Below are 11,667 nucleotides of genomic sequence, written 5' to 3' on the forward strand. Positions count from 1 at the left end.
AATGCTCGTCTCCCCAACCCATGGCCAGTGGGGGAGTCAGCCGCGGCCCTCGCGTACCACATCAAAAGCTGCGATACACCAACCATTGGAAAGAAACATATGATTTTAGACATCGGCGCCGGCTCAGCGGACGAGATCACGATATTCTGCAATGGGCCTGGCGTTGGTCTGTGCAGAGTTTGGACATTGTGGAGGCTACCTTATCAGGCCCGCGGAAGGTGTAAGCGTACCCAGACTACTTGTATCTTTTCAATATTGATTTGAATTGTCATGTGAAACGTACGCAACCGCATGGCTTCCACGGCATCAACGACAATGACAGCTTCTCTGCCCACTTGAATGTTCTTTCGTAGGTGGTCCAGTCTCAGACCGCAAATCCCTCCACAACCACCAATGCCGCAGCAACGAGGGTCGAGCGTGCATCTGAGGTCCGTCCACCACAGAAAAGTGCTGGACTGAGACAAATATACACCAAGCTTCCTTCCGGGATTGATGCTTCGTGCGCCGACTTCATCCATTCAGCTTTGAAGCCGTCGCCCTGTTTGGGGAACCTCCACAGGTAGCTCATGGAGCTTTTCAGCATTATGAGTTTGAGATGAAGGAGATCCAAGAAGACACTATACATTATTCCCTCCCATCGGACCTGTTGTTCACGTCGTGAGTAGAAGCTATAATCAGTGCTAGACTCTGATGAACCGGCAGTGAGAGAAGCGCGTTGGGCCTTTGCCAATGTGACGCAAAGACTGTCGAAGACTTCGTACAGCATTGCTTGACAGTGTTGTGCTCGTTCAGGTAAGGTCGGCTTGACCACGGATTCGAGGTGCTTGAGACGATTTTCAAGCTTGATCTTTGCGACAAAATCCGGATTCACTGTTGAAGTTAGGAGTTAGTCGAAGCAATGATATCTCGGGGCGTGACTTACATTGTTCGCAGACTCCCATTAGTTTGCACATTTCAGACGGCATGGGCACGTCCCAACGTTCGTCAGACCATAAGAATACCCACCGATAGATCGCCGCGGCGGCGAAAACACGAAGGAGTAATTCGACAGTCATTCCTGGGCCTGAGTATAACGTATTCAGACCGCTTTCCAAGCTCCTGCCTTCTCCTCCTCTGAGTAATAAGCAGCTCAGGTCCTTGGCGGAGTCAGTCATACTCGAAGGTGTGAGCCTGGCTGGAGGCCGAGCCAGCAGAAAGCATTTGATGCCTTGTTCTGTCTCCTCGCGTGCCTTCTCCAGAGTATCCCTGATGTATTCGTAATCAGGAGGGTGGTCGTGGATGTTGTTGTGAAGATACCCGCGGATATATGAGAGAAGCTTTTCCTCCCAGGGCTCGACTTGCATGTTGATACGGCCTGACGCAGGACTCTGCTCTTCCATATTGTCCAAATGTCTGTCTGGAGTATCGTCATCTGGGGAATTTTGTGTGCCAAAGGTCGCTGTCGAAGATAAGCCGGATTCGCTTTGCTCCTCGGAACAATTCGACTCTAGCTGCCTAGTGGTACTTCTTCTTTTACCTAGGCGCAGCTCCAGGGTGGGTGAGTTGGTGTTGTTTGACTCGTTGACGTCCTGCGACTCATGTCTTTTACGTTTCCGATTATCGGAGTCTTCTCGCAATTGCTCACGATGCTCCTCCCAGGAATGAAACAATTCTTTTTTAGAAACTTTCTTCTGTCTAGCCAACGTCGTAATCTTGTTGGCGATATGTGACTTTGCGAGGAGGCTCTGTGGCATGAGGTTCTTGAACTCTGTGTAAATAGAGGCTACCGTAAGAGGGATATCCTTGCCTCTCAAGGCATCGAAGCTGTCGACGAGTGCTCTTGTTTCCTCAACCGTCCAGGAATGTCTATCTTTCATCTTGGAGCCTGATGCCTCGAAGCAGAACTTGAATTGGGGGAGGGGGTTGCAGGTACAGACAGACCTTGGCCGAAAGGGAGAAGTTGTTCTTTGTTTGCTTGAAGTGGGCTGAAATGGAGAAACTGTTCTTTGTTTGCTTGAAGTAAGGCCACCTTGATGTTATTGCCATATCACCTTTAGCCCCACCGACTTTTGGCATCTCTCAGCATGTCACTCCGGTAATAATAAAGTGAGCACATTTCGAATTCAATGCGACGCTCTTCACTTGACCTGAGCACGTGAGTATCACCGCTCGAGTCGTGGTGGGCATGTGGTAATGGTATTGACCATATTAGGCGGCTCTTCCCCCAAGGGATTTCTCTTTTTTTTCATATCTCTAAGTCATCGAGCGCTTTAAGTTCCTTCAGCTTTCGCCTTCTCCTCTAGCAAAAGTTCTCTGCTGGGAGCGTCGCATTGGAGCAGATTCGCGTCGGCCCCCAGGAGCACATCAAGCCGACTGCTTTCTGGTCCATCTACTGCTTCAAGCTTCATTGCCTCTACCGATCCCAAGCCTTCAAGATGCCGGCCTGTCAGAGTTGCTCAAGCTCTAACGTATGCGATCACTTACCAAACGAAGATGCTTTCAGCTAACTCTGATTCAGACACGCTGTACCCTCAAAGAATCCGAAAGTGGTGGGACATGTGCCAGATGCAAGAGGCTGAACCTTTCTTGCTATCCTCGACTTCCAAAATCTCTGAAGCGAAGTGTGGACTCTACCATGGATCCGGAAGAACCTACATTCCTCTCCCAGTCCCGAAGAACAACTCGAAGTGCAACTGCCAAGAGAACGGCTACCCGCGTTTCACCACCACGACCTCCTCCTTCCCCTCAAGAAATACATATCAGCGTGGACCTCGGAACTGTGTACACCAAGGCGGCTGTTAGACTCATCTGGGGTCATGAGGGTCCCAGAGATATTACGTTGCAAGAGTTGGAGCCTATCACCTGGCTCAATAACGACACATCCGTGCTTACTCAAGTCGCAGTCGAACGTGCTTCGCCGTCATCAAAACTACCTTCCCGCTTGCTCTGGGGTGATGAAGTAACCGAAGCCATACGAGAAGGACGGATCTCAGAGAAAGATGTTGAACGCCATTTCAAGCCATCTTTATTCGATTTGGAAACGTATCCGGCGACTGAGATTCGACATTTGCTGCAGGAGATTTCAACCTACAAAGGTAGAACTCGATTTCACCAAGCTCTCATCGAGCGCGGAGAAGACCCGGACGCCAAAGAGATGCCACAGATCTATCTCCATTCCGATTACACAGCTCTGGCATACACGCATATCCTCAAAGTCATCGCTGAATCTCACGCAACCCTACAGTGGGATCCTCAAGAGATCGAGACTCAGCCAAACTGGTCTCCACCAGGCGATCCCACCATTCGCGTAGGGCTCCCTTTGCCGGTTGCGTCCACCCCCGACCAGATAAACCTGGTCATGGCATTAGCAAAGACGGCAGGGATCCCGAATCCTTATCCAGAAGCCGAGCCAGCTTCTGCTTTAGCATATCATCTGATAATGTCACCCATCCATGAGGCATTGGGAAAAACCTTTCTCATAGTCGACATTGGGGGAGGATCCGTGGATCTGAAAGCTTGGACCGTCGACAGTGTCAGCCCCCTTCGAGTGCGCGAAGCCGACGTAGGGGCGACTGAATGGTGTGGTGGCAGCTCTGTCAACAAAACAGCAGGACAAATTGTTAAGAACAAGATACTATCAGACACTCTGATCGCAGAAGCAGTATCTGATTCTCGGGAAGAGAAAGAGATCCTATTGATAGTAAATCAGTTCCAGCGCGAGGTCGAACGACAGTTCGAATCTGTCAAACGAAAATTCGATGGGAGTCAGAAAGCTGTTTTCAATCTTCGGGGTCTCCCAGATGCTCCAGAGTGTGGAATGATTCAAGATCGCTTCACTCTGGATGCAGACAATGTGAAGCGAGCCTTCGACCCATCAATTACTAAGATCATATCTATGATCGACAGTGCCATTGCCAGAATTGCTTCACGATCGAGACGTGAAGGCACGACTGGCCAGGTTGACGAGATACTTCTAGTTGGAGGAGGGAGCCAGAATCCCTATCTACGGAGTCGGCTGCGGCAGCGATACGACACAAATTTCTATGGCTCAGCGCGCTACCGCATTCCAGTAAGCCATCCGACATCCGCGGCTACTGGCTCAACCACCGTTTCAAGAGGAGCATTATTATTGGCTGCGGATAAGGATCTAGTGACAGAAAGAGTGGTCCGGCGCGGGTATTGCGTTGGCCGCCTCGAGGAGCTGGGGAAGAGAAGGTACCCACGGGAGAGCCTACACACGAGTGAACAAGACGGTCAAAAACGGGTATACCTGTCCAAGTTCTTGATTCGCCCACAGCAGATTATCCCTGCGAACAGACCGTTCAGAGAATCTGTACGAGGCTGGAGAGGGCTTCTCATGGATTGCGCTGACGAAAATGGACGCTGGGAGATCGTAGAACACCTTTACTACTCCGACACCATCGCGAATGACGGGCTGTGGCTCGAAAAGCCTGGCCTTGACATTCACGAAATGGACAACCCAATCGTATTCCATATCACGCAACAAGATTCTAAGGACTTCATCGCTACCACAAGACTGACTCCCGATGGCACTAAGCAATGGTTTGAGATTGACTATGAAGTGGGCGTTACAGTCGAAGGGCACACAATGATATTCGATATCATCGTACCAAGAAACGGCAAATTCCCAGATGATGGAGGATATGGCCCGAATCCCATCCGGAGACAAGGTCAGTACGATTGTGCTGGCGCATTTCAACTCTTCAACTCCACTTGAACCAGGTCATGCCTTCTGTGATACTGGCGAATCGGGACAGAAGATATCATGCGCCCCTTGAGAAAGCACAGTTGGTAGTAAAATTGCCCAACACCATAATACTACGACGACCTTGGGAGGAAGGAGGATTGCCGGGATGAGGGCTTTTTCAGAGAGATCTTCGGCTGCCCGATGATATTACGGAACATATGCGCCATGGAAAGGGGTCCAGGTGTTCTTGTACCTACCTAGATAGATAATACTACCAGGGGATGGCTGCATGTCCCAAATGTCAAAGTTCGGCATTCCTAGTCACCTAAAGCCTCAGTATAAGCTATGTAGTTACTGCTCCCCTTAGGACCCTTAGGCATTCAACACAGATCTCTTCGCCGTTCTTTGATACTGGGTGTCCTGTGAACAAGTCTAGCGCTCTCACACGCCGTGACATATACTTACGCCGCCCGGAGAGAGATCTTGGCCTCGGCACCGTCTCCGTACATCCACGGTAACGACGACATGAGCGAAACGCGAAGTCTCGAAGCATATATTGAGGCGGCCAAGACCCAGCGACACCTCAGATCATCCGTGGTCTTCGATGTATTGAAGATCTTGAACTGTACAGTTGTAGTGTCCGTTCCCGTGGAGCCCGCCCCAACAAAGTCCTCCAGCGGAGCCCGCACGTGAAACTCAAGGCCGAAAACATACTCCCAACCACGTTAGGGTAAGAGTATTAGACACGGAATTCCATTGTGGTTACCAACTACGGTGAGAGAAAATGATTGTGATAATGGAGCTCAATAACAATAAAAAACACCTGCTCGTTCATCAAGCATTCCAGTCCGGCCAGTCAATGGTATACTGCCTTGTAGAATATGCCACAATCTAAAAAGATTCGCCATCCCACAACGGGCAGGTTTGGGGGCCCATATTTGCCCTACAGTATTGTAGTCGCCGGGTGAGATCGAACCCCCTCCGGAAGACTGTCACCTGTAGAATACAATCCGCCGCGTGCATCGTCCCGCTCCCGCCATCGCAGCAGTAACAGTGGCCCGCCGTGGAAACAACGGATTAATATTTCACCGCGAAGGAAAAACTCTTTTCCGAGAGACATATCATGTGGCTGCACATTTGTGAACCAATCGGCCTTATCGCTGGGGTTACTCTCATCCAATGGATAAGGCCAGCCAATCAAGTATTTATCCGAGCCAAGATGGCCCGCTGAGGAGCTGCATGTAAAGGCATACTTCAACTTCGCTCCGCATGGTTAAGTATAACCGTGGATGGCCACATATATCGGATCAGATAGGAGTATCCTGTCCGTCGGACCGATCAGACTGTGCAATGTTCTTCGACGTCCATGACCGCCAGTCAAACCCCGTGTAAGGATGTACGTGCTGGACTTCGTCCCCTGCAAGGCTGTCTAGTCCAGAGGGTGGCCTTTATTGTACGTAGACAAGTCCATCAGCACCCTACTGATGCGGACTATGTCTTGCATGGTTTTATGAAGTCTATGGTCATAGCACGCCAGCACGATACCTCTGTACTCACTGGCCGTATCTGCCGACCCGCATGGCGTCCGCCCGTCATCGGCCGCGAAAATTCGACCAAGTTCGAGCTACCCCCAATGAATGTGCGGAGACCACTCCACAAAGTGAGGGGCTGAGGCCAGGGTCCGCTTCTGGACTATGTCCGATCGTTATACACTCAATGAGCGACTGAAAGGTAGTCGCCGTCAAGATTCATGGACTTTCAGTGGTGTTACAGGGTCTCAGCCTTATCACGTGACACTGCGTTTCCCGTACTTGGTGTGACAGTCCGACCAAAATCACTCTCGTACGACTGAATAATCTTGCTTGTATGGATATTAATACTTACATGCTGGTTTGTATGTTGGAGAGAGCCTATCAATCACATTAGTAACGTTGCCGTGCATTAAGTAGTGCCCACCCGACAGGACTCGGGAGATCCACCGAGGGCGGCTGCCCGTACTTGCATACTCGAGACCCGAATCAATATTGATTGTCATACAGGATGATTAAGCATGGCCAAGGATCCCTAGTCACAGAGCTTCATCCTTTATAGAGCGAGGCCGTAGCCTGGCTACAGTCCCGGGACACCAAACCCACTTCCTCTCGACCAGAGATTAGCCACTCGAGTTGTCCTGCCACGCTGTTTCGAGATCGGTACTATCTAGGAGCGGCCAGAGGAGGGGTGAGATATCGGATGAGACATCTTTCATGGCCGCCGCTGAGCTGTGTGCTGTTTGAAGAGCCGATACCAGCCTACCATCCAGTCGTATCGCTGGAGATGGATATGCTTCGTATTGGCTCCGGGCCTCAGTAGGAGGAGGATGATAGAAGATCGCGGATGGCGCGGTACGTGAATGGACGTATATCATATACTCAAGGGTGTTGCACACCGTCCCTGTCAGGAAATGTTCCTTGCTCTTTCCCCTGGCGTGAAGCTCTGGACTCCTTCGAAGGCGTGGAAGACTATACTGTGTATGTAGATTTGGGTGTAGGTTGACCTCCGTTCGCATGGTCAGCACATCCTTCTGAAATACACCAGTATGGTGATGCAGGTCGGCGGAGGATAAGTTCTTTGGAGTCGGTCTGGTGGGCGAATGTACGAGGATGTCTTCCCCGGCCTCGGGAGGAAACGGGGAGAGTCGCGGCTCCAGGAGAGCGTTATGCAGTGCCAGGGAAGTACAGTACGTGGTATGGCAGCTATCGTTGTAGCTAAGAAGCTCTGTAAGCTGTAGGTTATGGCGTGTTGCCGAAGGACCAAATGTTCACTGCATTGTATAGACAGTCCGTGCAGGAGGTGTGCTCACAGCGGAAGGGTGTCAGCTCGGAGGCGGGCCGGTTCGGGAAAATGGACAATTCCGGCTTGTGAGTTCCCACCCTTCTCATTTCGCCGTCGGTCAGGAGTTCCATTTGGTCCGCACATTAGTTTGACGGGCTAAGCGGACACGACTGCCAGCCCTTGGTGACCAAAGCTCTAGTGGCCCCCTTCGGGACACTTGGCATGCAGCATGCGATAGACATCAAATTAGCCAGACCGGCCAGAATCAACTGAGACGTCTCGTCCATGTAAAAGCCTGGACGGGCCTGCTCGTTGGCTAGTGAGTCAGATATCGTAATGAGCCACGCAGAAGGCACCCCTTACATGGGTGTGGCCAAAGAATTGTGATAGAGGCATGGCCAAGGGGGCATTTTCTGACGAGAGATTTTGTCATGCCGGCGACTAGTACTGGTCATCGGACCACGCAAAAGGCTCACACTGGGCCGACGTAGTTGCAGGACTGGCAACCTGCTGGCCCTAGTTTGCATCAAGCTACTAAATACTATTAGTGGATACTCTTAGGTCACCGGCTTTGGGACTGCATGGCCCAGACCTGAGGCGCTGTCGCTCGTTGGAAGCCATTCTTGTAAAAAGCACTTCGCGGGGGATCCACATTTTATCTGTCTGTTTCGAAAATCCCAGCTTGCTGGAGATTGGTGAGACCTTACTCGCTCGAACATTTGATCTAACTGTCCATAACCTGGTCTTACGAGCCCAACTGCTACACCTAGCTACGATGTCGAGTTGTTTACTGGTAGGGGCTCGTTCTAATGTTCGAAATCTTCGCCGTCACTATCAGAAAAGTCCTGATATCCAGCGAAATATGCTTCTGGACTCCTCTCCGTCACTCATAGATTTAGGCCGGGCCGTAGAGAATACGTGGCTCAATCAGAATCTCATACAATTGATGCCGACGTAAGACACGGGCTGATCAGACCTACCCGGATGCAAGGGCTTTACATCCGTCACGACTATTGTTTCTTAGTGCGTGACAAGTAACGCAGATGACTGCCAACCGGCATAGGAACAAAGCCAGCAGTGGAGCACGAGGGGCTGTGTGGCAAGCTTGGTTCATGTTCTGTACTGTAACCTCGCGTATTGCCTCCCATTGTGTGTCGCAACCCGGAGTTCGTGCTTCGTACAATAGCTCCGCCAGGATCCTGGCCGACTGCCTGAGCAGCCATCACCCAGGATGCCAGCTGCTCAACCCTAACGTCCGAAAGCTTCAAGCCTTCAGATCGCCACAGTTATTACGAAGGCCAGAAGGGCGACGACACATGATGTTTAGAGTCACCGGCCAATTCTGATTAAGCGTCCATCTATTCTCATTATAGTTCGTGGTATGCTGAAAATAAGGTCGATCTCTTCATGCAAGGAGACCCTCGTACGCCAGTGCAGCTCTATCCAGATTTTATCCAACCAAAACTCGAAGAAGTCTTCATCATAACAAATCCAACTCTAGAGATCAGGACTCCTGTCCCTCTCATCTGCCCCGCCTCTGGCTGCATTCGTCCCATTGATCTCGAGGATGACCTGAGCCTTGCTGACAACTACTGGATCCTCCAAGTCCGGCGGTCTCGAATAGCTGCAAATTGCAGGTAGTACACATAGATATACCTGGCGTTGACTTTCAGTATCTCTGTCGCTCGAGGAAACAGGCTCCATCCACTTGGGGTCAAAGTTGTCACCCATTGTGAAGATCCTTGCTTGGTAGAAGCGACTGCTCCGAGCCATTTGGAGCCTGACATTCAAGGCCTTGTGGAAGGCAAGATGTATTGCTGTCTCCCACTGTAGAAGCTGTCGAGACCTATATTCGAAGTCCCGTCTCTTTTCATTGTCTTGACCATCACCTTGACTGATCCAGACCTGGCTAGCAGGCTTCATCTGAAGACTGGATAGGATGTTGTACAGCTTCTGCTGATAATGTATCGCTTTCGCGTCAAGAGTCGGCTTCACCACTTTTTCGATGTATTCCAGGTTGCTCACTATCCTGAGCCGGCCGGTAAGATCGTGGTTGTCTAAGAGCAAGTTAGTCTTTTAGACTAGTGTCTGAAATGCGTTCTGCAATTCACATACAACGGTCAAACAATTGTAGGAGCTGCTCATAGAAAGACGAGAACGCAGCTGGTGACTTCTCCTCGAACTCGTTGAACACCCATGAGAAGACCGCGTTAACAGCAAGAGTCCGGAAGAAAAGGACCTGAGTAACACTTGGATGTGCGCAGAGGGTTTGAAGATTACGCGTGAGTTGCTGCGCCTTTGGCTTCCCTCTGCCAACAGGTTGCTGTTCCTTTGTTGCATACACTCCGTCCTTGGAGCAAGTGCATGATGAGCAGTTATGGGGACACGAAGTAACCCAAGCTCTTGAGACAAGGCTGATTAGTAGGGATCAGGTGTTCAAAGATCTCAAGCCCTTGCTTTTTGGCCAGCGTCAAAGCCAAAGTTTGCATGTTCGGCGGCGCATCGCCCAACTAAGGGCAAATGGCCGTCTACCGCCTCGGGATCCGAGACGTCAGAACCTCGCTGGCAACAATTTCTTCGAAGCCTGGGAACTGCTCTCAGACTTCATGGGCCACGCCATCAGGCATGTGTATCGCTGCATCCACCAACAACACAGAACCGATTGGCCACACTGGAGAGACTGTCGCAATTATAGAGACTTTGACCCTGCCACCAACACCTTGATCGAAGTGGCTATTCCGGTCCCAGTTGGGTCCACTTCCAAGCAAGTCACATGGATCCTTTCGGCTGCACGGGAAGCAGGAATTCCCAAGCCCTATGCTGTTGCTGAGCCTGCTGCTGCGTCTGCCTATCATTTTCAGAAAGCTTTTGAGCGGTCCAGACACGTGCAACTACCGATGGGGAGACTAGTTCTGATCTTGGACATCGGGGCCGGCTCAGCAGACCTTCAGGCATTCCTGGTGCAGGGTATAAGCCCACTGCGTGTTCAAGAGGTCTTCGCCGGAGCCACCGAATGGTGCGGTGGTACATTTGTGAACCAAATTTGCAGATCAATGATGGCTAGAGTGATCCGAGACCCTGCTGTTGTCCTGGCCTCTCTTGCTCAGCACGGGTATCATATGACGATGGATGAGCTGCTGGCTGAAATTGAGGAGGTCTTTGACAAGCAAAAACGAACCTTTTCTGGTACAGAGCATGTGGTCTTGCCCATTCGTGGGCTTCCGAACATGCCAGCTTTCAAGATGAGCTCCGAAAAAGGCATCGACCTGGAGCCGGAGGAGGTGAGGGCCATCTTTCAGCCTTCGTTCACCACCCTCAACGGAATGATGGTCAACGCTCTCCAAGAGATCACCGCAAAGATAATGTCACTGGGTTTGAACGGCCAGAGAATCGACGAGTTGCTGCTGGTAGGGGGTGGGGGCTTCAGCGAATACGTGCGGTATTGGCTGACAGGGCTTTGTCAGACCACGGGGCAGTTCATTTGTGGGTATCCTATACCTGTGAGGATGCCAAATGACCCAACGGCGTCGAGCTCGACCAGCGTCTCGTTCGGATCCCTTCTTCTCTTGGCTGACAAAGCCTTTGTGTCTGAACGAATCATCAGACGTGGCTATTGCTTTGCCTGGGACAACCCCGTTGCTGTACTCACACAACCTCTTGATCCCCAACAACCAACACTGATCGACCCGCATGACGGCGCTCAACGTGCTGAGAAGGTGACCAAATTTCTCATTCGAAGTGGAGAGACTGTGCCTCTACGACACGTGGTATTCGAGCGTGGTTGGAGAGGGCTTTTCCCGGACGAAGCGAAGGACGATGGGTGGTGGTTTGAAGAGCAACTATTCTGGTCCGAGACCATAACTCAAAATGATCTCTGGGTCCACAGGCCGGGCATCGATCTTCATGGCATGGAACCACTGGTTTTTAATATTCCCAGGCTACCAACCACCAACTTTGAGGAAAAGACTTCTCCGGACGGCCGCTTGTGGTACCACATCGAATACGAGATTCGTCTTTCTCTTGACGGGTTTGACATGGAATTTGAGCTGATCATACCACGATCCGGCAAGTTTCAAGATGTGCCGGAAGGTTGTGGTGAGGATGCATTTCGGTCTCGGGGACGTTATGATTGTGCCGGAGTATTTTATCTCTTGAATAGAGCTTGA

At 51.0% G+C, this 11,667-nt stretch overlaps 4 protein-coding genes across 4 annotated transcripts; 2 read left to right on the top strand and 2 right to left on the bottom strand.

Annotated features, from left to right (window-relative positions):
- Window positions 1-364: 364 nt before the first annotated feature.
- Window positions 365-1,856, bottom strand: PV05_07122 (uncharacterized protein; the record flags this gene model as incomplete). Its single annotated transcript, XM_013459916.1, has 2 exons — window positions 365-870; window positions 923-1,856. The coding sequence occupies 2 exons, from the start codon at window positions 1,854-1,856 to the stop codon at window positions 365-367; spliced, it is 1,440 nt and encodes a 479-aa protein (XP_013315370.1).
- A 641-nt stretch (window positions 1,857-2,497) lies between these two features.
- On the top strand, window positions 2,498-4,858 carry PV05_07123 (uncharacterized protein). Its single transcript, XM_013459917.1, has one exon. It carries the CDS (start codon window positions 2,615-2,617, stop codon window positions 4,715-4,717), a length of 2,103 nt encoding a protein of 700 aa, XP_013315371.1. The 5' UTR covers window positions 2,498-2,614; the 3' UTR covers window positions 4,718-4,858.
- A 4,140-nt stretch (window positions 4,859-8,998) lies between these two features.
- On the bottom strand, window positions 8,999-9,867 carry PV05_07124 (uncharacterized protein; the record flags this gene model as incomplete). The annotated part of the gene is made up of 3 exons (XM_013459918.1): window positions 8,999-9,558; window positions 9,617-9,740; window positions 9,844-9,867. 3 exons carry the CDS (start codon window positions 9,865-9,867, stop codon window positions 8,999-9,001), a joined length of 708 nt encoding a protein of 235 aa, XP_013315372.1.
- Window positions 9,868-10,107: 240 nt separating this feature from the next.
- On the top strand, window positions 10,108-11,667 carry PV05_07125 (uncharacterized protein; the record flags this gene model as incomplete). Its single annotated transcript, XM_013459919.1, has 1 exon — window positions 10,108-11,667. The coding sequence occupies one exon, from the start codon at window positions 10,108-10,110 to the stop codon at window positions 11,665-11,667; it is 1,560 nt and encodes a 519-aa protein (XP_013315373.1).

Source organism: Exophiala xenobiotica, assembly GCF_000835505.1.
Source record: "Exophiala xenobiotica strain CBS 118157 unplaced genomic scaffold supercont1.4, whole genome shotgun sequence".
In the NCBI taxonomy this organism is placed as follows: Eukaryota; Fungi; Ascomycota; class Eurotiomycetes; order Chaetothyriales; family Herpotrichiellaceae; genus Exophiala; species Exophiala xenobiotica.